This window comes from Cervus canadensis, chromosome 15, assembly GCF_019320065.1.
Source record: "Cervus canadensis isolate Bull #8, Minnesota chromosome 15, ASM1932006v1, whole genome shotgun sequence".
NCBI lineage: Eukaryota > Metazoa > Chordata > Mammalia > Artiodactyla > Cervidae > Cervus > Cervus canadensis.
In genome coordinates, this window is record NC_057400.1 from 49684186 (window position 1) to 49711212 (window position 27027).

At 35.6% G+C, this 27027-nt stretch overlaps 1 protein-coding gene across 1 annotated transcript in view; it reads left to right on the plus strand.

The window, feature by feature from the left end:
* Nucleotides 1-27027, plus strand: part of UBR3 (ubiquitin protein ligase E3 component n-recognin 3) — a 155498-nt gene that overhangs the window by 27874 nt on the left and 100597 nt on the right. The window contains exons 7-17 of the mRNA XM_043487759.1: nucleotides 5961-6140; nucleotides 6722-6855; nucleotides 12990-13076; nucleotides 17611-17676; nucleotides 17769-17858; nucleotides 18210-18338; nucleotides 19082-19134; nucleotides 19236-19369; nucleotides 19700-19785; nucleotides 24190-24331; nucleotides 26281-26377. Coding sequence (XP_043343694.1) covers nucleotides 5961-6140; nucleotides 6722-6855; nucleotides 12990-13076; nucleotides 17611-17676; nucleotides 17769-17858; nucleotides 18210-18338; nucleotides 19082-19134; nucleotides 19236-19369; nucleotides 19700-19785; nucleotides 24190-24331; nucleotides 26281-26377 — 1198 coding nt within the window. The remainder of the gene's footprint in view (nucleotides 1-5960; nucleotides 6141-6721; nucleotides 6856-12989; nucleotides 13077-17610; nucleotides 17677-17768; nucleotides 17859-18209; nucleotides 18339-19081; nucleotides 19135-19235; nucleotides 19370-19699; nucleotides 19786-24189; nucleotides 24332-26280; nucleotides 26378-27027) is intronic.

Sequence of the window (27027 nt, forward strand, 5' to 3'; positions counted from 1 at the left end):
ATTGCAGATAGTAATATCATATGACTTTACTGTAACTTATTTAACCATTTTCTTATTAGATACATTTCTATTTCTGCAGTCATGAATTTGTTATTATCAGCTTTAGACATTTTATATGTGTATACTTTTATAATTTAAAAGTTGAAATAAATCTTGCCTTTTATATGTTCCTTTAATGTGATCTTTAATTTTCTTCTTTAATGCCTTTTCATATTGCCATAACATTTCTAGGAATTCCTCTCATTCTTATTTCTTTGTGGTCTTTCTTTCATCTTGACTTTACCTCCTCATAATAATTTATAATATTTGAGTATTTGCTATGTACTAGGCACTGTGTTAATATTATCTATACATTGTTTCAATTAAACTTCTGAACAACTCTCTGTGTATGCTCAGTCATTCAGTCGTGTCCGACTGCGACCCCATGGGCTGCATTCTGCCGGGCTCCTTTGTCCATGGGATTTTCCAGGCAACATACTGGAGTGGGATGCCATTTCCTACTCCAGGAACAGCTCTCTAGATTGGTGGTATTATTATTTCCACTTTAAAGATGAGTAAATTGAGGCTTAGAGAAATTGAGTCATTTGCCATAGAATATATGTTAGTAGATGACAGAAGCAAGAAGGACTTTGTATCTCCTGTTGTCAGAATCTTTGTTCTTAACCACAATACAGCCAGGTCAATTTTAATAGGACTTTGTCTTCACTTGTTGGCACTTGGAGCTAAATATAAAAAATAATAACAAACAATGCCTCAAATTTAATCTTAGGAGCTTTCCATTCTCTGTTAATGGGAGACCTTATGCTTGAGACGTGCCTTTTGCTGTTGTCTCCTTTTGCATACGAGCTCCTGTTTTCTCTTTATACTGATAGTCTGCCTATTCTCAGGTGCAGTACCATGGCCTGAAAATTTATATAGGGGTCAGTGCAGGCATGATGCCTTCTATGTAATAATAGCTCACTAATAATGATGAGAGCTGCCGTCTTTTGAGCACTCACTGTATACCATGGTTTCTTTCCCAGTGCTTTAATATGTTTTATCTAATGTAACCATCAGTAATTCTGGGGAGTAGATGCTGTTTTTCCATTTTATAGGTGAGGCAACTGTGGCTTAGGGAGTTGAGAAGTGAGTGATCTATGGTTTTATAACTGTGAGTGTAAGTCTAGGTGTCTGACTTCAAAACTCATACTCCGCCTCACTATGTACAATAACTCTGACTTCCCATTGTAAGTATAGTGGGAGAATATATTATTTACATAAAGCAGTATACTTCTTTACCTTTTTAATGGAAATATTAAAAACTGCTTTGCATTATTTTTCTATCTTTGTGTAGGATGCCCTTTTCTTTATTAGATACTTAGCTGTGTATATTCAGTTCAGTTCAGTCGTGTCCAACTCTTTGCAACTCCATGGACTGCAGCACGCCAGCTCCCTGTCCATCAGCTGTGTATATTACTCTTTTTCTTTTTTGAAATAGTATCTGTCATTGTTGAACTGTATCAATGATATTCTTATACATAGGATTATATAATTAGAAAAAGACTTTTCATAAATATAGCATTTTTAATTTATAAACTGGCAAACTTGAAAAAATGAAAAAGTATCTACTCTTCTCAAAAGAACTGAATCTTTTTTCTTGACTAGGTGGTTTAGCTGTGCTTATTATGTATGGCTTGTGTTTTAGAGAAGAATGTTTGGGAAGAAGATGTATATGAGTCTGCCTCCCATTTTTTTTTTCCTAGCCAGCTTTCCTGTGAGAGTTTTTGTATTTGTTTCCTTAACTTCCAGTCACTCACTAACCCACCTCCATCTAGTGTTTGTTGCCATCGTTCTGTTGCTTCTCCAGAATTGTCCAGGACTCCATTAGCCACATGTCCTACTTTTCCTAGAACTGCTCCAGGTTATGCCTATTATTTTGACATCAATTTTAATACAGTCTTTTTTACTCTCAAAAGTGTTCCAGTTTATATGATTAATTATATGGTCACCCTTTCTATGACTACATGATAAGGCAGCTGGTGATAAAACTTTGGACCTTATCTTGCTTGATTTTCATTAGCATTTCACACTGTTGATTCTCTGTTCTTTGTGCACTGTGAAATTATTTTCTGCTTTTTCTGTCAGTGTTGGTGTTTCTTGGCACTTGGTCTTGCTATCTCTGCGTTTCTTACTTTTCCAGTGTTTTCTGAAATTGTATTACATAGTCTTCATTGCTTTCTACATATACTTTCTTCTAATGCAGTAGTCTGTCCTGGAAATTCTTACACAGATTGAATATTCCAAAAGCTAAATAGCTATAAGTAGCATTGCTAAGATCTTAAAATATAAATGTATTTTTTCTAGCAATAAATTACATTATTTCTAAGCCAAGTCTAACACTATCTTTAGCTCCAGTGCTGTTTTTGTTTCCTCTTTCAAAAGTATGTAACATTTCATGGTACATACTTACTGGTTTTCTAAAAACACCATATGTTTTCCTTGTTTTTACATGAAGAGTATTGGAATGAGCTTTAAATATATTGAATTAGCTACAGATATTACCCAGGTTCTCTATGCTTTTTAGTTTGTAACAGCCTCTGTCTAGCCTTTGTATGCATTGTCATTAGTGTTTGAAAATTTTGTCTATACTGTTAGTAAATATAGGAGCTGATATAATGAGTATTCACATGGCCACAGCAATAACTGAAGATTAAAAGGAAAAAGCCTCTAGTAGTACGTGACCCCTTCCTTATACTTTTTCTTTCTTATACTTTTCCATATACCTGAAATTTTATAGTTTGTTCTGTGAAATTTTCTGTGTAGAATAGAACTTTAAACCATGTGTTGCATAACTCTAGGAATGTCTGTAGTTGCTCATACTGCCAGATTGATCATCTGTCCTGAATATCATATTATTTATTGAACTATATTTTTTGGATGTCTGCAAGCACCTCACACACACAATGTCAACACCAAAAATGAAGTTCTGCTTCTTTCCTATTACATGTGTGTGTGTGTCTATAAGTTTGTGTGTGTTAGTGCTCAAGTTGGTGTTTTCGCACCACACTAACCATCTACAGAGCTGCCCAACCTAAAACCTAGGAGTCAGTTTTGACTTCTTACCCTTTGTAGATATAGTGACCATCACCAGGTCTGTCATTTAAATCCTTCTAAATATATTAGAATAACCAGTTCTTTTCATCTTTGCTCTTTATGCCGGCACCGTAGTTCAAGCCATTGCCATCTCTAGGCCTTCTATTACTAGTCATCAGCACTCTTCTATAATCACTTTTCACACTAAACATCTATTCATGTCCTCCATTGCTTAAAACCCCCTCTGTGGCTTGCCATTCTCGTCTCATGAACTGCAAACTCCTAAAGCTGATTTATAAGGCCATCTAGACTCACTGGTGCCACTTAACCTTTGCATTCTTTGTCCAGTAGTTCCAATCTTTTTTATACCGCTTCCTCTACCTAGAATACCATTTCCTCCTCGTGTCTAGTTTATTTGGCTAATCCCAATTTCTACATCATTCTATAAATCTCAGTATAAACATCACTTCCTCAGGAAACTCTTTTTCCTTAATTGTAGACCAGCTTTATTTGTTCTTATGATTTCTTGTACTCTATCTATTACAGCCCTACCATGCTGTGTCTTCTTATATTAATCTCAGCAGAGAAAGAGACTGTATAAAATCTTGACTTACTTTCCACTTTATTTTCAGAGCTTACTAGAATGCTGGACTCTCGGTAGGAGCTCAGTAAATATTTGTTGCTGAGTGAATATCATCTAACACTGAATCACTGCTCTCTCTGTATCTATATTTGGAAAAGTATCAGTTGGATAAAAATAGAAGTTCTAGTCATTTTGTTTCATATAGATTCCAAGGTATTTTTCACAAGAACAGTAGTATTTAAAGCAGTGTCAGGAAAATAGTGATTTTGATTAATTGTATTCCGCTTATTCATCCTCTGATTTCAATTAAACAGTGATTCTCAGTGTTTATAAAAGTTAAAAAAAATCTCAGCATCCCTAAGCACTGTCCCATCAAAATCAACTGCTCACTGACTCATAATGGCTGTAGTTGTCAGAGAACATTTCCAAATCTTCAGTTCAGTTCAGTTCAGTCACTCAGTCGTGTCTGACTCTTTGCGACCCCATGAACCGCAGTGCGCCAGGCCTCCCTGTCCATCACCAACTCCCAGCGTTTACTCAAACTCATGTCCATTGAGTTGGTGATGCCATCCAACCATCTCATCCTTCTGCCCCCAATCCCTCCCAGCATCAGGGTCTTTTCCAATGAGTCAGCTTTTTGCATGAGGTGGCCGAAATATTGGAGTTTCAGCTTCAGCATCAGTCCTTCCAGTGGACACCCAGGACTGATCTCCTTTAGGATGGAGTGGTTGGATCTCCTTGCAGTCCAAGGGACTCTCAAAAATCTTCTCCAACACCACAGATCAAAAGCATCAATTCTTTGGTGCTCAGCTTTCTTTACAGTCCAACTCTCACATCCATACATGACCACTGGAAAAACCATAGCCTTGACTAGACAGACCTTTCTTGGCAAAGTGATGTCTCTGCTTTTTAATATGCTGTCTAGGTTGGTCATAACTTCTCTTCCAAGGAGTAAGTGTCTTTTAATTTCCTGGCTGCCGTCACCATCTGCAGTGATTTTGGAGCCCAGAAAAATAAAGTCTGTCACTGTTTCCAAATCTTAGGTGTGGGTAATTTGTAAAAGTTCCCTTATCTCCATTTCCTCATTCAGCTGTACCCTTTCTCATTCTATTGTGGGTCCTGTTTCATATGTTGTTAAGTTTGAATTGGGTGAAATAATTTCATGAACTGAAACCTAAATTTAATTTATGGAAATATGAAGTACAGTAGAAGCCCTCTTCACCGATGAGTTTGACAATAGGGTGGTTAGTTAGAAAGTTGATTAGAGTGAGGAATTGTTAAAAAATGATACATAGATATCTTAAACAGAGGATTTTAACTTAAATCACAGGGATGCTTGTTTGTTCTACAGTCTTTTCATTTTGGGCAAAGCATTTGTAAGTTATTGTATTCTTTACTGGAATTCTCTCTTATCCTTCTTGTATATACTACATTTGTAAAGCAGCACCTGTGATTTCCATTTTCAGTTTCTTTAAAGTAGAATAAGAACATAAGAATTTTTATGAAACAGTCTGAGTTTTGAAAATCTTCTGTACTCTTAGGATTTTTCTCCTCCAAGATTTTCTTAGGCACTTTTATTGTCTTTCAAAAGCTTATGATCCGGTTTTTATAATAGCTCTATTTATGCATTCATGTTTTATCAGATTATATACTTGTGATTTCAGTTTTATAATACAAAGAACAATTAGTATGAACAGAAACAAAAACAGACTCTGGATAAGCATATACCTTGGGGCTTGTGTAGTCTGGAATAGGCTCGATTTTGAGCATTCTGTGTATTATGGGTATTAATGTGTTTTACAGTGGGAATGGGGGGCTTGTTTGTCCAGTGAATCAGTTAAGCTGGAATAGGGAAATAGGTCAAGAGAGCTAATACATACATGTTATAACTTCTAATAGTAAAGATTTTCTACAAGCCTAATCCTCCCCGTCTCTTTCTTCCAATGATGTGTTTAAACTTTGAGGCTTTTTTTTTTTTTAAGGCTTAAGAAGTTTATGTATTTTTTTTATAGTTTCATAACTCAATATTGTGTAATATGTTTGACAGGTAGTAATAATAATTATAATGATGTGCTAAGTGTTATGTTAACATTTAATTCCCTTAATATATGTGTTTTCCCCCCATTTTTATAGGTGAGGATTGATTCAGAGCTATGTAATATACCTGAAGCCATATAGGTATTAAATGTCAGGTTCGGTTTGAATTTAGGTGACTCTGATTCTAAAATATATAATCTTTATCATTGGTAAGGCTATTTTTTTTAAGCTAATTTTTTCTGGGTGTATGTGTCTGTGTCTGTTTTAGATGAAGAAAATAGTTTACATGTTGTAGTGAATTGTGGAGAAGCATTGCTGAAGAATAACACTTATTGGCCTCTTGTCAGTGATTTTATTAATATCCTTTCTCATCAAAGTGTGGCTAAGAGATTTTTGGAGGACCATGGTTTGTTAGTGACATGGATGAACTTTGTCTCTTTCTTTCAAGGTATGAATTTCAGTTTTTTTCTTTTTTATTTAGTTTTAGTTTGCAAAATGACTAATAGTAAACTATCAGACACTAATTAAAAGATAATAGCACATCATTCAGTTACATGAGAAATGTCTCATTTTAATTGATATTTGTAAGTATTTAATAAAGTGCTTGTGAAACATATCAGAGTTATGAAAAAAGTCAAACTATTATATAGGAAATAGGAGTGTAATTTTAAAAAGCATTTTAAAGCATTAATCTAGAAATTTTCTTGTAAGAAAGATTGTTAACATTTCCATAAAAAGTTCAACCAGTGCCAATTAAAATAGTTTTGAGTTTATTTAATATATTCATTTATGTTATATAAGAAAGAGATAATTCACAAAATGTTTTTAAGAAAATCTAGTTTATAAAGAATTCTGAAAGGACCAGACTATTTTATTTTTAATAATTTATTAATTTCTATACATATTTTGTCATTTATGCCATTTGTGAACATTAAAATCTGTTTGGTATGAGGAAGTATTTTATTTGATTTTGAGTATGGGTGTTTGTTTCCATTTGGCATGGTTTATACCTGTTTTAATTTTTGTAAGGTATGAATTTAAATAAGCGAGAACTAAATGAGCATGTGGAGTTTGAATCTCAGACCTACTACGCTGCCTTTGCTGCTGAACTTGAAGCCTGTGCACAGCCAATGTGGGGACTCTTATCACACTGTAAAGTTAGGGTATGTTGAAAATATTTTTGTTAACTTCTGTATTTACCTTTAAAATAATTTTAAGAAAAATATTTGTGGAAACATTGACTTGTTTACTTGTATGTAATAATATGCAGTGTTTAATTTTGAATTCAGCTCTGTGAAAGTTGACCTAAGACAGTAATTATTATTCTTAGGTAGATTGGACTTGATTTATGTAAATGAATTATCAGATCTTTCTAGCCTTCCCTTATTGTAAATAGTCTTTGTAGCTTCACATTCACTTTATTATTTCATTTTATCCATTATCAGTTAGTTACCTAATGTTTCTTATCTTTCAGGGGATGAGGATAAACTTCAATAAAGTTTACACTTTTAAGATTCCAAGAACAAAATCAATATACATTTCATATAATTCCAGTTTGTTTGTGAAAAGAACCTAAGAGTCTATAGCAACAACATAAATTCTTATAATTGGTTAAGAAATGTGAAGTTTCTCAGTCGTGCCCGACTCTTTGCAACCCCATGGACTGTAGCCTACCAGACTCCTCAGTCCGTGGAATATTCCAGGCAAGAGTACTAGAGTGTGTTGCCATTTCCTTCTCCAGGGGATCTTCCCAACCCAGGGATCGAACCTGGGTCTCCCGCACTGCAGGCAGACGCTTTACCGTCTGCGCCACCAGGGAAGCCCAGCTCACTTAAAATTGCATATGTTTTTGTCTTTCTAAAAAAATACATATATTTACCTGTGCATTTTAAAGTATTGGTTTGATGGGTCTCCAGAATCCTTGGATAGTTCAGAAAAATGTTATCTCCTGACCCTACAAAACTAAGGACTTAAGATTTTGTTGTATGGATCCCATGAAGTCCTACCTGTTAGCCTGTACCAGTAAGCATACTGCAAAAGATAGTATAGTGCTTTTGGTTCTGCCTCTTTCAACTTAGGTGACTTGGTCAACTCATTTAAAACTATTTGAACTTCTCAGACTTTTTCTTTTAAAAACCTAAAAGGAACAAAACAGAAATGGGACAGTAAAGCCTGCTGTTACAGAGTTATTATGAGACTCTTCTACATATACTCTTTAAATGTATGTGTTTCTTTAAGTGGCTTTCTATTTTCTCTCATGACTCCAGCTTTCTCTTAATGCAGATGACTCACAACTTTGTTACAGGCTAGCTAGGTTCAAATTTCCAACAGCTCTGGTTATTCAGTGTAGAATGTCAGAATATTCTGGTATTCTCCTGAGAGGTACATGAGTTTTCTCAGGTTCCTAACTAGCTTTTTAAAAACATGTGTCTATACTGTGTCCTTTAGTCATTTTATGTATGGTGTTATAAATGATGCAGTTTTCCAATATAGAAACCTCCCCAGCTGTGTTCAAACTATAATCAGATACCGTGAATTCTCTCTTTTGTCCAGAAATGTCTCTCTACCACTTCTTTTCTCTGTTTTACTTCTTTATGTCAGTATTTTTAAAAATCTGCATTGTTAGGTAACTCCTTAACTGATTTTTCTGCCTCTAGATTCTTCCTACTCTAGTCTCTCCTAATATCTAAATTACTTCTGAGCTCTGTGCTTATTTCTCCTTTGCTTAAAAATCATTCACATTCCTTTCTGTCCACAGGATAACGTCCATATTTCCTGTAGAGGCATTTAAGAACTTCCACAATTTGTCTTCAATGTGTTTGTCACAATTTGCCTTCCTATACCCCACTACCTCCATGCCTTCATTGGCTTGATTACTATTCCTCAGCATGCAGTTCCTTTCTTGATTTCAGTGCTTTTGTTCAAATTAGTCCTTTTTTTTGGTTTTGACATATGTGTTCATTCTTTCTGCTTAGTTCAGTGCTTCTCTTACATGAGAATCATCTGGGAAGCTTAAAAAATATATGTGCTTAAGTGTCACTGTTAGAGCTTTTGATTTGTGTGGTGTACGGTAGGATCTTGGCAGCAGTTCTAACTGGAATGAAAAGCCGTTAGTATTAGCTTTTCAAAGGTTGTATTCAGAGACTCAGCTGACATGTAATCTGCTCATTTTCACTTCTTTCAGATTTATGATTCTAGTCTCTGTTTATATAGTACCTCCTTTAATCTCCATTGTAGCATTTATTTAAAAAAAAAACTGTCATCTAGTACGAGATTTGTTTGTTCATTTATTAAAAAAAAAGTCTATTGAATGCTGTTCTATACTAGATGCTATCTAGATGTTTGGGTTTTGGGTGTCAGACAAATCAAATAGATGTGGTTCTTGCTCTATGGAGCAATCTAATAGTGGAGATAGACATTAAGTAAGTAAGCACGTAGACTTGTTTTGTAAGCATTTATAAATATTCTACAGGAAAATATCAGGTTTCTATGAGAATGATGAGTGGGGAGACTGATGGATTTGAGGATCAGGGAAGGCCTTTTTGAAGAAAGAATATGAAGATGCCAGCTATATGAAGAATAAAAGTGGGATTAGGGCTGGTAGTAGGGCAGATGGTATGGAATAACCTACCCCCGATAAGAAATGATTGGTCTTTTTAAGGAGTTTGTGGCTGGAGCCAGAGAATGAGATGGAATTGGAGAGATAGGCAGAGAGTAGATTATTAATGCAGGTTCTTATAGATCATGTTAATGAGCCTTGGATTTAATTTTAAGGAGAAGCCAGTGACTATTTTAAAGTAGAGGTTTGATGTGATCAGACTTACATTTAAAAGTTCCTTCTGTTTGTTTGGAGAGACTGGATTGAGGAGAATATGGGGAGCATCAGGACTAGTAGCAAATAGACCAGTTAAGATGCTGTGGTAATATTCTAGGAATTTCAGGTTTGAAATTCAAGATGTATTAAAGGTGCATTTTTAATGTTAAAGATGTATTTTGAAGGTAGAACCAAAAGGGTTGGTGATGGATTGTATGTTATTGATGAGTTAGATAAATTTTTGAGTAGCTATATATGGAGATAATTTTACAGAGGTGAAAAAGATAATAGAAAAGCAGGTTTAAAGTTTTCAGAGTTAGATATGTTAAGTTTGAGATGCCTCACTCTGAAACATCCAAGTGGAAATAGTGAATAAGTAGTTGGATATATGAGTTTTGTACTTAAAGAAGTCTGGGCTAGGGTATAAATTTTAGACCCCTGGGAATAAAAATGGCATTTATTGCCAGGGGATGGAATGCAGTCAAGTTGGGAGAAAAGGGAAATGGACTTTGAAGAAAAAGTTAACATTTAAATATCAGAAAGGGAGAGGAGAGAAAAACAGAAGAATGCAGCATCATATAAGCCAACAGAAAAGATGCTGCCTTTGGAGAGAGGATTGATCTGATGTTGATATGAAAAGATCAGTATTTTAGGAGGATTATTCTGATGACTGTTTAGGATGAATTTGGATTATAAGACTGAAGCTATGTTTTTCTCTGTGATGAAGAGAAATCATTGTTTTCAGGCAGTAGTTATTTTTCATTTTTGAAGGCCAGGATTTCATTGTATTTGGGGTCCCTTAATCTAAGAAGTGAAGATGACAGAAAAATGAGCTTATGTTATCTTGTAATACTTAAGAGAGGAGTTTGTCAGCTAAAGGGACATCTGGTTCCTAGATAAGATGTTCTCTTGTTGAGAGCCTATACTATGCCAGACTTTGTTCTTATGCTATATTCCTTATGTCATGTTCTTATCTAATCTTCATGCCATCTCTTATAAAATAGATAGTATCATCCCTTTTTTCCCAGAGGTTGAACAACTCGCCCACATTTACACAACTACAAGTAGAAGCTTGAGTTTGAAAACAAATCCATCTGATTTCAGAACCAGTGCTTTTTATCACTTTGCTGTAATTGTTTTTTAAAGAGGAATGTCTAGAGTTTTTTAACAGCAGTGTTGTGAGGTTTTAGAAATGTAAACTAGAAAAAAAGAATATTATTTTTAAAAAGCTGTTTCTTTATGTTTTTAAATTATAAAATGTAAAACTAAAGGATTAGCAATAAAAAAGGGAACTTCACCTGATAGCTTACTTTCTTTGTATGATTGCCTTGTATGCTATTTGGTTCTTAAAAATGCTAAGGGATCATTGAACAAGTTATACTTGATTAATAATAGATAGCTTGGATAAAGGGATGGCACATTTCTAGAGTGTCACTAATTTTTGCTTTCTAAATGGGAACAAATAAGCTGTGAAATTTCCTTCTAGTGGCAAGCTTTAGATTACTGCAAGCTAGACACAAGTTGAGCCTGGCCATGACTCTTCGGAGCACTTAACTAGCACTTGTCAGATATAGTGCTAGAGTGTGACATAGAGCATTGTGTGTGCATTGTTTTCATTTGCTTCTTCATAACAGTGACCTGTTTGACAGTGATCTTACCTTTTGTTGACATTGATGCCCCAAAATGTTTTTCTAAAAAACTTTTTATTGAGATAAAATTCACATAACATGAAATTCACCATTTTAATCTTTTTAAACTATACAATTAAGTAGTTTATAGTATATTCACAAAGTTGTGCTGCTATCACCACTGATTCCAGAACATTTTTAACACTGTGCCCGTACCCCCTGCCAAAAAAGAAAACTCAGCCTCTCAATTCCAACCTCGTCTCATTCCCTGGAAGCCACTAATTTCCTAAATAGTATTCCGTAGCATAGGTATATCACACTTACTTGTCTATTCATGGGTTGATTTCAGTTTTTGGCTGCTGTGGGTTGTGCTGCTGTGAACACTTGTGTAGGCTTTTGTGTGAGTATATGTTTTCAGCTCTCTTGGGTCTATGAGAGTAGAATTGCATGGTCATGTGTGAGTCTGTGGCCTTTCCTGGTGGCTCAGCTGGTAAAGAATCCACCTGCAGTGTGAGAGATCTGGATTCTGTCCCTGGGTTGGGAAGATGCGCTGGAGAAGGGAACGGCTCCCTACTCCAGTATTCTGACCTGGAGAATTCCATGGACCATATAGTCCATGGGGTCTCAAAGAGTTGGACACGACTGAGCACCTTTCATTTTCACTTTCATGGTAACTCTGTGTTTAACTTAAAAACGGCTGCATCATTTTATATTTCTACCAGCTATGTATGAGAGTTTGTTTCTCTATATTCTTGCCAACACTTATTTTACATTTAAAAAATTACAACCATCCAAGTATGTATAAAGTGGTATCTCATTGTGACTTTGATTTGCATTTTCCTAATGACTGATAATGTTGGCATCTTTTCTTGCGCTTATTCTTCATTTGTAGATCCTCTTTGGAGAAATGTCTTTTCAAATCCTCTGCCTAATTTTTTAAAGAGAGGCTATCATGATTTATTTTTCCATGTAACTTAATACTTTCCCATTTCACTGAATCAATTTCTCCATAAAACATTACAATATTCTTTCATGTGTGTGTGCTAAGTCACTTCAGTCATGTCCGACTCTTTGCGACCCTAAGAACTGTAGCCTGCCAGGCTCCTTTGTCCAGAGGATTCTCTAGGGAAGAATACTGGAGTGGGTTGCCATGACCTCCCCCAAGGGATTTTCCCAACCCAGGGTCGAACTTGAGTCTCTTTACTTTTCCTGCACTGGCAGGCAGGTTCTTTACCACTAGTGCCACCTAGGAAGCCCGTAACATTCTTTCACAGTACCCTTATTTTAAGGAGAACATAGTCGTTTGCAAGCTAAGATATTCACAGGCTGTTTATAGTACTCATATGTTCTGCCCTCTTTTTTTTATTGTGGCAAAATATGCATAACATAATTTTTCTTTTTTTACTGCTGTAACCCATTTTTAGGTATGCAATTCAGTGACATTAAATACATACATTCTCAATGTTGTGCAACCATCCATTTCTGGAACTTTTATTTTTATCATTCCAAAAGAAAGTCTACCCAATAATAACAGTAGGGAACTTACATTTTTAGAATCTCTTGAAATGGAATCCAATTTACATCACTTAAATTTATTTCAGCTTTGGTTCATTTTCAGGAATATATTATATAGAGGGTGATATATTATATTCTTTAATTTTTATGACTATCACTAATTGTTACTATTTGTGAAATGATTTCTTGAAATGGCAAATGTGGTTATTTTGAAAATATGTATATTTATTATTTTACATATATATATAATACACATAACTATGTTTATACATTGCATATACTTTGAAGTTGAGCATATATATATTTATATACTGTAAATTTATAAAGCTTATTATTTTAGGAAACTCAAGAATATACCCGAAATGTTGTTAGATATTGCCTTGAAGCTCTTCAAGACTGGTTTGATGCCATTAACTTCGTAGATGAGGTATGTATATTTTTGATATATGTAGAAGCATTTAAGAAAAGAAGTGATAGATCTCATTTAACCTTGAATATAATGAATGTCTTTTCATGGGATAAGGGAAAGATTTCAGAATAAGCATAAAATCACTAGGCTTTAAAAAAGGAGGAAGTAAGAGACCGATTGTTTGTTATTTAGGAGATTCTACAGTACATTAACTGTATTTGCTTATCTCCTAGAGAAGGATATATTTTTTATGTTATTAAATGTATATTTCTCAGGAGTGAATATCAGTTTCTTTCAGGGAGGAAAAAGTGACAGTGCAAATGTGAATAGAATAGAGGAGATTGATGGAAAAGGTACCACAACTTTATTAATTGGTCAGTGTTCTGTGGGCATGAAGAAAAGTAATTGTTATTGCTAATAAACTGAGAAGAATTAAATAAAGAATTAAAGAAAAGAGAATAAAAGATTAAATAGAATTTGACAGTCAAACAATATGTCTTTTACGATGTTTAAAAGTTTCTTGTTTCTTAAAGTGCTTTGACATATTTGTTTCTGAAAACAACCCTTGTTAAGTAGGGAAGATTACTATTATCCTTTCCTTTTTTATAGATGTAAAATGGAGATACAGAGATATTAAATGACTTGCCTGTAGTTTTATGGCAAACTACTACTAATTCTGGGTCCAGAGCCTACATCTCTCCACTGCTTGTCTGGTAGTATTCCAGCCATACTAGCTGTTGGCAATGGAAAGAGCTTTAGAGTTAGGCATACCTGAGTAAAAATTGTTGCTCTGCCACAAATCAAGTAGCTGTAGACACAGTGTTGTCTTGACAGTGTTTTTGTTTGCTTTAAAGCATTACCGAGTCTCTTTAAGATAATACTATTAGCCAATGAGGATTGACTAAGAGGCATGTATTTCATATGTGATAAATATTTGTTCTGTCAGCCTGAGAATGGAGGTCAGAAGCTATTGCAGTAATCCAGCACAGATGAAGTAAATAATAATTTTTGAACTGAATTAAGACAAACACTTAGAACACAGGATGGAATAAATTTTTCCAAAAGTGTAAGCCATTTAAGAATCCTGAAATTCTAAGTATCATTTCTGAGTGTATAGCAGAGCAACATTTATGAGTATATAGCAGAGTAGTTAGAGTCTTCTCTCGTAAGAGGAAAGTAGAACATGTGTTCACCCCGCAAATATTTATTGAATGTTTACTATGTTCTAAACACTGCAGATACAGTGATGAAATGGTTCCTAATTTGAGGAAATGGAAGACAAGTAAATGGCTAATTTGGTCAGAATGCTTCTGTATAAAATTGTGACCAGGGTGCTATAGGGAAGAAGAGAGTGGAGCATCTGATTTACCCTGAGGGACTCAGGAAAAACTTCCTAGTAGAAATGTCGTTTCAGCAAAGTCTTATGGTGTGTTAATCCAGTGGGAGCAAGTATATATAGCATTTGAGTCAAAGGGAAAAGCATATACAAAGGCACTACTTATAGTGTATGAATTTATATGACAATAGATGAGGCCGGAGAGTCCTGTCTCTCAAGAGTTGGACAGTTAAAGGAGGTTAAAACTATAGGGGGCCATTAAAAGATGATAAATGGAGAAGTACAGGGTTAAAGTAATATTTCAGTAAGACTACCACCTGGCAGTATGAAGATTTAATAGGCATTTAAAAACAGATTTAAGTAGATGTATTAATTAAGCTTCTTTTTAAAACACTTTTGAGGCAGCCTGATTTAAAGGAGGGATACTTTATTATTATGAGTACAGAAAGATCGTTCAGGGATCTTATGGCATTCTGGACTTGAGGAACTGAGTGGAAAGCTGAACAGGAGCTCTTGTCTCTTGCTTTTCCTTGCTCTTTCTGCCTCATTCTTTTCTTCCCTTTCTGTAAATTGGTTTTTCTGTGCTTTTTTTTTTTTTTTGCCTTTTTTAAACATCTTCCTATAATTGCCTTATATTGCAGTTTCAGCCATACTCCAAGAATCTCCACAGTCTTTAAATCCCAGTTCAGTTTTCAAGTGAGAGAGAACCTTATTGCCCATGATAGGATAGGGATTCCCTGCCCTGATCTAATCAGATGTGACTACTCTAAACTTGACTGGCAGGCTCCAATTCCTGTGTGTGTGTATTTGGAAAGTGGGGAGGAAGGGACATTCTGAGAAGAAAAGGGAGGGTTGTGAGCTAGGTGGATACCACAAAAAGTTTCTTATAGAGGGTAAGAATAGAAGCAAAGGCTAGCACTGAAATCTGGGCACTAAATGTTGAGAGCCTGAGCTAAGGTTGGTTAGAGGCAATATGGAAAGAGAGGAAAATGTAGAGTTAAGAGGTACTTAGAAAATCAAACACACTTTGACGCCTTATCAAGTGGAGGAGATTTGAGAGAAGGAAAGAGGCTACATTTCAGATTTGTATTACTGGGAATTTGCAGAAGAAACATTGAGAAAGATTGAATTTTAGGGCAAAGATGCTGAGTTTTGTCTGAACACAGTGTATTTGTGGTCCCCATGGGATGTTAATTAAGTGTTGATGTTCAGTAGATACTTGAATGTAGGTTTTGAAGTTCAGGAGTGAGATTTCTGCTGAGATTTAGTAGTCATCTTGTGTTGGCAGCTGAAGCTATCAACTGAATAAAGTGTCTCAAATGAGAAGAGTAGAAAGCTGAGAATGGAATCTGAGGAACACCTCAGTATATTTGGAAGAAGTGATAAAAGAGTTTTTCAAGTAGCTTATTTGTGACATTGGACAAACGGAGATTATGGAATGTAAAAAACTGCAGAACAATGTATGTTTAGCATATGCTCAAGCCTTAAAAGACAAGATAGAGCCTATGGCTTAGCAATTAATAGAAATGTGTGTTGGGTATTGTGTTCTTTTACTTGATCCTCACAGTTGTCCATCTTCACTTTATTATCTTCACTTTATGGATGAGGCAGCTGAGGCACAGAGAAGTAACTTGCTCTGTTTTATAGCTGTAGGTGGTAGAGTCAGGATTTGAATGCATGCAAACCCAGCTTTTAAGAGCCTGCTCTTCACCACTGTTCTTGATGCCTTCAAAGGAAATTGAAGAAGATTCTGATTTAGCTAGTTAGTATATGTTATGTTACTCAAATGATGATAGTAACATAGGGCAAACTTGTTTGATTTTTATTTTTGATTATGGTGAAATGCACATAAAATTTACCACCTTTTAAACCTTTTTTAAAGTATGCAGTTATTCACATCGTTGGTGCAACCAGCCTCTAGAACTTTGTTTAGTAAAACTGAAACTCTGTTCCCAAAAAAACCAATAATCTCATTTTCCCTTACACCTAGGCTCTGGCAGCCATCATTATACTTTGTGTCTCTATGATATTGATTGCTCCGCATACCTAAGTGAAATCATACAGTATATGTATTTTTGTGGCTGGTTTGTTTCACTTAGCATAATGTCTCGAAGGTTCATCCACATTGCAGCATGTGTCAGGAATTCCTTCCTTTTTCTGGAAGCCAAACATTTATCAGAACAACTTTCTATAGATGTTTATTCACATGTTAAGGAGGATCTTATTCTCATACTGGTTTTGGAAAAAACTCTTTCAGGGATGGTGACATATTTCAAATTTTTATGACTCAATATGATACTATATTAGCATAATTATGAGAATGTTTTGGCTAGATTTTTTTCAACAGGAGAAAACTTTACTAATAATTTATAGAAGCATTAAAAACAAATGATACCTTTTAATGTTTCATTTTTCTTATTTGTTTAAGAAAGACAACTATTTGTGTTTGCCCTTTAGCAATAGTGTGACCCATGGGAGTCACAGATTTAAAATACACTTTTTGTAATATCCACAAGGATATCAGAGATCTTTGACATGTACTGTACTAAGCTTTCCTGTAGAGACTGTGTGTTCACCACTGATACGGGGAGCATCTCATCCAGCTAGGTAAGCCCATTAACTGCACTTCAGAAGAGGGCTGTAGTCAGACCCTCAGATCATTCTGAATATAGCAGACTAGCATCTCAGTTCACTGCCTGTTAGCTTTAGGAAGTTACTTAAGTTTTTTAAAATTGAATTTCCTTATTCATAAAATTGGAACATTGAGTTTCTACCCCAAAGGGTTCTCCTAGGATTAAATTAAATAGGAATAAAGTGCTTATCAGCACAGTGACCGGCACATAGTAAGTGCTCAGTGAATGTTAGCTGTGATTATTGTTTTTGTTATTATCATCACATTTGTTGTGCATGCATTTGAAGATTCTGAAATGGCTGACTGTAAAGGGAAACGTCTTCCATCCCTTGTTCTATACGAGATGTGTCAGAGGATTGAAAGTTGAGTATATAGTCTATGCCTTTAAGGAACTTGCATTTGGGTCTTTAAATTGGAATAATTTTTTCTACAGTGGGTTTTTAAACTATAACTTCTAAAATCTTACTTTTTGATAAAAAAAGTATAGGCCAGTAAATCAAGGTGGAAGTGTTGTTTTATCATTTTAAAACCTTCTTTGAATTCGGTAAAGTATTATTTGACTTCTGGATTTTCTTCTTTTCCAGCCAGCACCTAACCAAGTCACTTTTCATCTGCCACTACATCGTTATTATGCTATGTTTTTGAGTAAGGTAAAAGTTTTCATTAAATACTCTGTTCATCTGTTTTATGAACATTGGGAAATATGTATTGAGTTAGTAACTTTTTTTATAACAATTTTTAGGCTGTGAAATGTCAAGAACTAGATTTGGATTCTGTTTTGCCAGATCAGGAAATGTTAATGAAACTAATGATTCACCCACTCCAAATCCAGGTGTGTATTTAGGCTTTGGGCTGGCTGGAGTCCCTGGGGGCTCAGACGGTAAAGAATCTGTCTGCAATGCAGGAGACCTCATTTACGGTTTCAGTGAATATTACTGTAAATGTGCTCAGTAGTCATCATAGAAACTTAACTCATATATAAGCTCCAAAAGAAGGAGTATATAAAATATAGTGATTATTTTAAAATCATATATTTGAATTGAATATCCTAAGTACTGGACAGAATATCAGGCTTATGCTATGATTAAGCTGTAAAATATTTTGAAATGAGTTTATCATAACATGATTTTATAAAGGTTGACTTTAGATGACTTCTTTGTTCAATTAATTTTTGTTTTACTAGGCAAGTCTTGCTGAAATCCACAGCAATATGTGGGTAAGAAATGGTCTGCAGATCAAAGGACAAGCCATGACCTATGTCCAGTCTCATTTCTGTAATTCCATGATTGATCCTGACATTTACCTGTTACAGGTAAGCCAACTTAATGATGCAGATGTTGAACTTCAGAAGTATCTCATTTGTACCTGTGGGATTTTAATTTATAGAGGTGACTAAATGAGGACACAGAGAGGTCAGTGCTATTGAAAGAAGAATTTTATTACTTACATTTTCCAAAGGAAGAGGGGCATGCCATGCCACGCAGGACCAAAGGGGAAGCATTAGATTTTTGTCAGGAGGCAGAAGGAATGAGGGGAAATCCTAGATCAGAAGCTTTATTGGGGTTTCCATAGGAAAGGCAAGGCAGGGCTAGGGAAGTAGTTTAGCACTGGCTAGTTTGAATCATCTTGGTGAGCTTTGGGGCATAAAGGCTATCCCCAGCTATCTGGTACCTGCCCTGGCTAAGGGGCCTGGGGGTATATTGGCTTGGTCTGTGAGTTAAATACAGGGCAAGAGTGACTTGCATATAAAAGACTTGCTTCCAGGTAAGCTGTTTGAACAAATACGATACAGAAAATATGAGGAATGATAAACACAGGAAATAAAACCGGGGGATTCCCTCATGGTCCAGTACTTGGGACTCGGTGCTTTCACTGTCAAGGCCCCAGGTTCAGTCCCTAGTTGGGGAACTAAGATCCTGCAAGCCATGTGGCATACCCAGAGGGGGAAAAAAGGAAGAAAAAAAGAAAAAGAATACTGAATAAATAAATACTGACTACTGAGAAATAAACTTCGTGGGTTTTATTTTTATTTATTTATTTATTGATCTTTTAAAGGTTTGTGCATCTAGACTTGATCCAGATTATTTTATTTCATCTGTCTTTGAAAGGTAAGCATAGTATTATTAATACAGGTATTAGGAAGTATTTGGAATTTAAGTTAATTTTGTCTTAACTTTAAAAAAATCTGTCTCAAATATTTTTTTAATAGATTTAAGGTAGTGGATTTGTTGACAATGGCTTCACAACATCAAAACACAGTACTTGATGCAGAGCATGAGAGATCCATGTTAGAAGGCGCTCTTACATTTCTTGTGATTCTTTTGAGTCTTCGTTTACATTTAGGTAAAAAGCACTAATACAAATACTTGGGTACCTCCCTTTCCTCCCCTTACCCTGTGGTAGTAACTGGTTTATGGAAAAAAAGGAAAGGATGCATTTCAAACTCTTGACATGATATGTTTTACCATTAGTGCTCCTTTTAGAATATTCTTTGAACCCTTACTTAAGGGACTGAAAATAGCAGGGTAAACTGCAGTTATATTGGGGCATTGTTTTCTTTGCTCTATGATTTTTGAAGCATCTCATTTTTGCTAAAATAACTTAATTGTGTGGTAAGTTGTTTCTTTATAATATATAAATATTCAGATATATTAATTCTATTTTTAATTTTAGGAATGTCTGATGATGAGATTCTCAGGGCAGAGATGGTAGCCCAGCTGTGTATGAATGACAGAACACATAGTTCATTGCTGGACCTCATATCCTTTTAAGAGTTTAATTTTCTTTTAGCTGTAGGATCTAAATTGCAAGTAATATTTATGGATTAAAGATATATCACTTTCTGATTAAAACTTTTTTTTTTAGATTGGAAGATAATATGGGAAAAAACTCCCAATTTTTTGATCAATTCTGTGTTCAAGACCAGGGGCAGATTTGCCTCCAATCGTCACCTCTCAGAGTGCTCTTGTTAGACCTTGTTTAAGCATCAGGACTGTTTGCTCTGGGCACCCCGGAATCTGACCTTCTAGGACAGCAGTAGTAACAGGGAGCTGGACATTTGGTGAAAGGCAGCTAGGTCTACTGTATTTGTATAACCAGGCTGGAATTCATCATTAAAATTTAGAGTTATGTCTTATAATTATCAGTTTTAAACATTCTGAGTATTTTTTTCTGAGAATTCAGTTTTAAACCAAGAGGCTTTGAAGGGCAAAGACTATTGTCTACAAACTTTATTGTCTACAAACTCTGTATAGGACTGAGGATTCAGTGGACACTTTATTATTTTTTTTAGGTATTGTTAATAAAGTTTTAGACAAAGATTATCATGTTATTTAGTGGTAATATTTGCTTTGTGAATTTTTGACTAAATTTATTTTGTCCATTGTGATTTTGTTTGAAATAATTGACTAAAATTTTATAAACTGGCCCCTGTTAGAAAGTCTATTTGATAACCTTGAAGATTTTCTTAAGCAGACAACAACTTATACTGTTTGATGATTTCATTCAGCCTTTATGTACTGTGTATCAGTGCTGTAAAAGAGCAGAAGAATTATCTGTAACTTTGAATTTAGAAAAAATTATATAGCTTTAATGTGAAACCAATAGGAAAGAATCTAGGTTTTTCTGGTTTTCTTCTTTTTGAAAAATTTGCTTAGTATCTTTTCATTATTTTGAGAAGGATATTTTGTGTCTTTTATGAAACAATCTTTGCTCATAAAAATCTGGGCTGATATTTAGTATACTGTCTTTGATTTTCAAAGACAAAGTATATAACATTGTTTGCAAGCTGATGAAAATGGAGATTAATTTTAAAAGGTTTTTTTTTCATTTCCTGAAACTGTATTCATTTGTTTTGGGGGAAATATACATCAGAACTACTTCAGCATATAATTTATTAGTAGGATATTAATTAAGCTGTCTTAGAAATAAGCTGTTTTAAAAATTAATCTGCATTAAGCTATTTTAAAAATTCACAATTAATAAAAAGTTATTATTGAACTGTTGTATTATGTAGCCCTCTTGTGGCCAGCTTTATATATTACAGCTGATTCAGTTCAGTTCAGTTCAGTCTCAAGTCATGTCAGACTCTTTGCGACCCCATGGACTGCAGCGCGCCAGGCTTCCCTGTCCATCACCAACTCACAGAGCTTGCTCAAGCTAAAGTCCATTGAGTTGGTGATGCCATACAACCATCTCATCCTCTGTCATTTCCTTCTCCTCCTGCCTTCCATCTTTCCTGGCATCAGGGTCTTTTCCAGTGAGTCAGTTCTTCGCATCAGGTGGCCAAAGTATTGGAGCTTCAGCTTCAGCATCAGTTCTTCCAGTGAATATTCAGGACTAATTTTCTTTAGGATTGACTTTTTTGATCTCCTTGCAGTCCAAGGGACTCTCAAGAGTCTTCTCCAACACCACAGTTCAAAAGCATCAATTTTTTGGCTCTCATCTTTCTTTATGGTCCAACTCTCATATCCATACAGGACTACTGGGAAAACCATATCTTTGACTAGATGGACCTTTGTTGGCAAGGTAATGTCTCTGTTTTTTAATATGCTGTCTAGGTTGGTCATAGCTTTCCTTCCAAGGAGTAAGCGTCTTTTAATTTCATGGCTGCAGTCACCATCTGCAGTCCTTTCAGAGCCCCCCAAAATAAAGTCTGTCACGGTTTCCATTATTTCCCTATCTGTTTGCCATGAAGTGATGGGATCAGATGCCATGATCTTAGTTTTCTGAATGTTGAGTTTTAAGCCAACTTTTTCACTCTCCTTTTCACTTTCATCAAGAGGCTCTTCAGTTCTTCTTTGCTTTCTGCCATAAGGGTGGTGTCATCTGCATATCTGAGGTTATTGAAATTTCTCCCAGCAATCTTGATTCCAGCTTGTGCTTCATCCAGCCTGGCATTTCACATGATGTACTCTGCATATAAGTTAAATAAGCAGGGTGACAATATACAGCCTCGACATACCCCTTTCCCTATTTGGAAACAGTCTGTTGTTCCATGTACTATTCTGACTGTTGCTTCTTTACCTGCATACAGATTTTTCAGGAGGCAGGTAATGTGGTCTGGTATTCCCATCTCTTTAAGAATTTTCCACAGTTTATTGTGATCCACACAGTCAAAGGCTTTGGTGTAGTCAGTAAAACAGAAGTAGATGTTTTTCTGGAACTCTCTTGCTTTTTTGATGATCCAAAGGATGTTGGCAATTTGATCTCTGGTTCCTCTGCCTTTTCTAAATCCGGCTTGACCATCTGGAAGTTCATTGTTCACATACTGTTGAAGCCTGGCTTGGAGAATTTTGAGCATTACTTGGCTAGCATGTGAGATGAATGCAATTGTGTGGTAGTTTGAAGATTCTTTGGCATTGCCTTTCTTTGGGGCTGGTTGGAAAGAAAACTGACCTGTTCCAGTCCTGTGGCCCCTGATGAGTTTTCCAAATTTGCTGGCATATTGAGTGCAACACTTTCACAGCATCATCATTTAGGATTTGAAATAGCTCAACTGAAATTCCATCACCTCCACTAGCTTTGTTCGTAGTGATGCTTCCTAAGGCCCACTTGACTTTGCTTTCCAGGATGTCTGGTCCTAGTCCAGTGATCATACCATCATGAACATCTCTTTTGTATAGTTCTTCTGTATATTCTTGCCAGCTCTTAATATCTTCCGCTCCTGTTAGGTCCGTACCATTTCTGTCCTTTATTGATCCCATCTTTGCATGAAATGTTCCCTTGGTATCCTAAGGTTCTTGAAGAGATCTCTGGTCTTTCCCATTCTGTTGTTTTCCTCTATATCTTTGCATTGATCACTGAGGAAGGCTTTGCTGTCTTTCCTTGCTATTCTTTGGAACTCCGCATTCTAATGGATATATCTTTCCTTTTCTCCTTTGCCTTTAGCTTCTCTTCTTTTCTCAGCTATTGGTAATGCCTCATCAGACAACCATTTTGCCTTTTTGCATTTCTTTTTCTTGGGGATAGACTTGATCACTGCCTCTTGTACAGTGTGACGAACCTCCATTCATAGGTCTTCAGGTACTCTATCAGGTCTAATTCCTTGAATCTGTTTGTCACTTCCACTGTATAATCATAAGGGATTTGATTTAGGTCATACCTGATTGGTCTAGTGGTTTCCCCCCCTTTCTTCAGTTTAAGTCTGAATTTGGCAATAAGGAGTTCATGATCTGAGCCACAGTCAGCTCCAGGTTTTGTTTTTGCTGGCTTTATAGAGCTTCTCCATCTTTGGCTGCAAAGAATATAGTCAATCTGATTTTGGTATTGACCATCTGGTCATGTCCATGTGTAGAGTCTTCTCTTGTGTTGTAGGAAGAGGGTGTTTGCTGTGACCAGTGTGTTCTCTTGGCAAAACTCTGTTAGCCTTTGCCCTGCTTCATTTTGTACTCCAAGGCCAAACTTGCCTGTTACTCCAGGTATCTCTTGACCTCCTACTTTTGCATTCCAAGTTCCCTGTGATGAAAAGGACATCTTTTTTGGGTGTTAGTTCTAGAAGGTCTTGTAGGTCTTCATAGAACCTTTCAACTTCAGCTTCTTCAGCATTACTGGTTGGGGCATAGACTTGGATTACCACGATATTGAATGGTTTGCCTTGGAAACAAACAGAGATCATTCTGTCGTTTTTGAGATTGCACCCAAGTACTTCATTACAGACTCTTTTGTTGACTATGAGGGCTACTCCATTTCTTCTAAGGGATTCTTACAATGGTCACCTGAGTTAAATTTGCCCATTCCAGTCCTTTTAAGTTCATTGATTCCTGAGATGTCGATGTTCACTCTTCCCATCTCCTGTTTGACCACTTGCAATTTACCTTGATTCGTGGACCTAACATTCCAGGTTCCTAGGCAATGCTGTTCTTTACAGCATCAGACTTTACTTCCATCACCAGTCACATCCACAGTTGAACGTTGTTTTTGCTTTGGCTCCGTCTGTTCATTCTTTCTGGAGTTATTTCCCCACTGATCTCCAGTAGCATATTCGGCACCTACCGACCTAGGGTGTTCTTCTTTCAGTGTCCTATCTTTTTGCCTTTTCATAGTGTTCTTGGGGTTCTCGAGACAAGAATATTTTAGCAAAGAAATTTGGAAACTAGAATATCTTATTAAGATTATAAGTCTGACTTTTAGTTATTAATTTTTTTTCTTGACACATGCATCATATTCCAGAAAATCCAAATCCTAAAAGTGGTATTATTCCAGGAAGTTATAGCTTTGAATCAGTTTTATCAGCAGTAGCTGATTTTAAGGCTCCTGTTTTTGAACCTGGAGGTTCTATGCAACAAGGCATGTATACTCCTAAAGGTACGTTTATATCTATGAATGTATTTTGTCAAATATCAGGGTTTTTTGAAGGTTTGTTGTGTATACCGAAACAAAATGTTTGCCTTTTATTTCCTTAGCTTTGGTTTTCCCCCCTCAACTTTCTTATACATATATGTTTGTCTTTTTCAGTATACCATGATATTGGTTCCTTTTATTCAAAAATCTATGGTTTCTGTCATAGTAAGACTTCTGAGATGAGTCTGAATTATAAAAGGAACTTTATATATGAACACCAGTTTATGTTTGTAAGTGAATGAACTTGAAATTATGACTTAAAATATATACTTAAAAACACTCTGAGTGTATTTGCCCTTTAAATTTGATTTTGAAATAGTTGTCACTACCCTAAGTTTAACTTGAAACAGTTAAAAATCTATATGGAATACTGATAATGTTCTCATATGTTTTGAACCTTTGTAAATACATAGATACCTTTTCCTTAAATGATTGGTTTTCTAAGGTTTAGCCCCTGGATTTGTAGAGACATGCTTGACAAAAGCCAGAAGTAGTTGAAATTTTGATCCATGATCTTTTCTTCTTCACTTTCACGTATTCATTAAATTAAAATTTTGCAGAAAGTAGAGGTTATAGGTTTCTTGCACCTCTGACCTGTGACACTTGTTGTCTAAGTGAAAAAATGATGCCCAGTTTGAAGTTGTAAATGACATGTACTGTGTTTGATAAAAGGCACCAGAATAAGCCGTATCATGTGGGAATTTTCAGAGAGTTCACAAAGGTAGCAAGAACAATCCAGAGTCTCTGGTTGGAATGTATTCCATTAAAGGAAAAGCACAGTATTTCTTCATTGTAGAGAATGCTTTGTAAGATGAACTTAGAAGAAGAATGATGTTCTTGTATAGTGCTATGCTTATTAACAACGTGTGATGTGAGCATTACCTTTGTCAGACTTATTCATGTTGGCATCCTTATTAAAATATAATTTTCTATGCCTAAACCCCAATCTGCTCTCATCTAGATTTCTGGGGATAGATTCTGGAAATCTGCTTTTTTTAAACCAATCTCTGTAGGATGATTGTCACACAGAGTAAATTTTGAGACACTGAGGCAGAGCACTGGATATTTGAAGATTAGAATCAAGAAATTGAGTGTCATATTCACATATAGGACTGAAATGTATCAGCTAGTTGTGCGATGTTGAGAAAGTCAGTTTTTTATCTTTGCATTTGACTTCTTTGTAAAATAAGAGTTGGAATGGATGAGTTGTTTTTAACCTTTTCTTTAAAGAGTGTTTGAATTTGTAGTTTTGGGGAATTAAGCCTTAAATGAATTTATTATACAAAAGCAATAAAAGCAGACCTACTCTTGTTAAAATGAGTGTGGGTAGTGGACATAGCTTCTCATCTGTTTTACCATTTCCTTGCTCCTAAAGTTGTTGTTTGGTTGCTAAATTGTGTCCTACTCCATTGTGATCCCATGAACTGTAGCCTGCCAAGCTGCTCTCTTCATGGGATTTCCAAGGCAAGAATACTGGAGTGGGTTGCAGTTTCCTTCTGTAAGAACTCTTCTCAACCCAGGGATTGAACCTGCGTCTCCTGTGTTGTCAGGGAGAGACACCAGGGAAGTTCAGTCAAATTAAACTTTACCATCTTTTAAATTTAAGATATACTGAAGTGTAGTCAGTCATTAGAGTCGCAGAGGTGAAGAATCACCTGCCAGTGCAGGAGACGCAGGAGACCTGGGTTCAGTCTCTGGGAAGATCCCCTGGAGGAGGAAATGGCAACCCACTCCAGTATTCTTGCATGGAAAATTCCATGGATAAAGGAGCCTGGCGGGCTACAGTCCATGGGGCTGCAGAAAAGTCAGATACGACTGAGCGACTGAACATGCACGCACAGTTAGTCGTTAGAGATTGACTTGATTCCTAAGAAGTCATCAGTGTTTTGTCTCTGCTCTCTTTTGAATGATAGCTGAAGTCTGGGATCACGAATTTGACCCCGTCATGGTCATTCTTCGAACAGTTTACCGTAGAGACGTGCAGTCTGCAATGGACAGATACACAGCATTGTAAGTCTGTTATATTGATTAGTAAAATAATGGATATCTTCTGTTTATAAAAAAAATTCAGTTATAACACAAATGTGATAATGCCTTCATTAAAGTATACTTAAGATCTTTAGAGGAAAGAAATATTTTAAGATTAAAAAAGAATGTGGCTGAGATTTATGTTCTCTAGAATCCAAAATCTGACATTAATCTGATAAAAATAAATTATACAAAACACTAATAAGCATAAAAAATAACAAACTTATTTAGTTGCTATTTGACCAGTGGAATTCAAAGCTTGATTTTGTGGTGTTCTACTTTTAAACCAGTAGAGGAGGCACAAGTTAAAAGAATAAAATGGTCTCTTATCAGAGATGATGGGTAACTACAAAAAAATGTGGTAATATTGCTGTGTTCTTAACGACTGGGAAAATAGCCAAAATAAAATTAATTTTCTATGTAAATATTTAACAAAATAGTTAAAATGTTGATAATTGCAGGAAAGTTTTGAGGATATCTTTTTAATGGAGAATTCAGTTTTATATATTATTGTTGTAGATTGCTTTTTAATGTATTATTGTGTTGGCCAAAAAGTTCATACGGGAGCTTTGCTGCTGGCTTGCTAGTTGAGAATCTGTCTCCAGTGCAGGAGATGTGGAGATGTGGGTTCG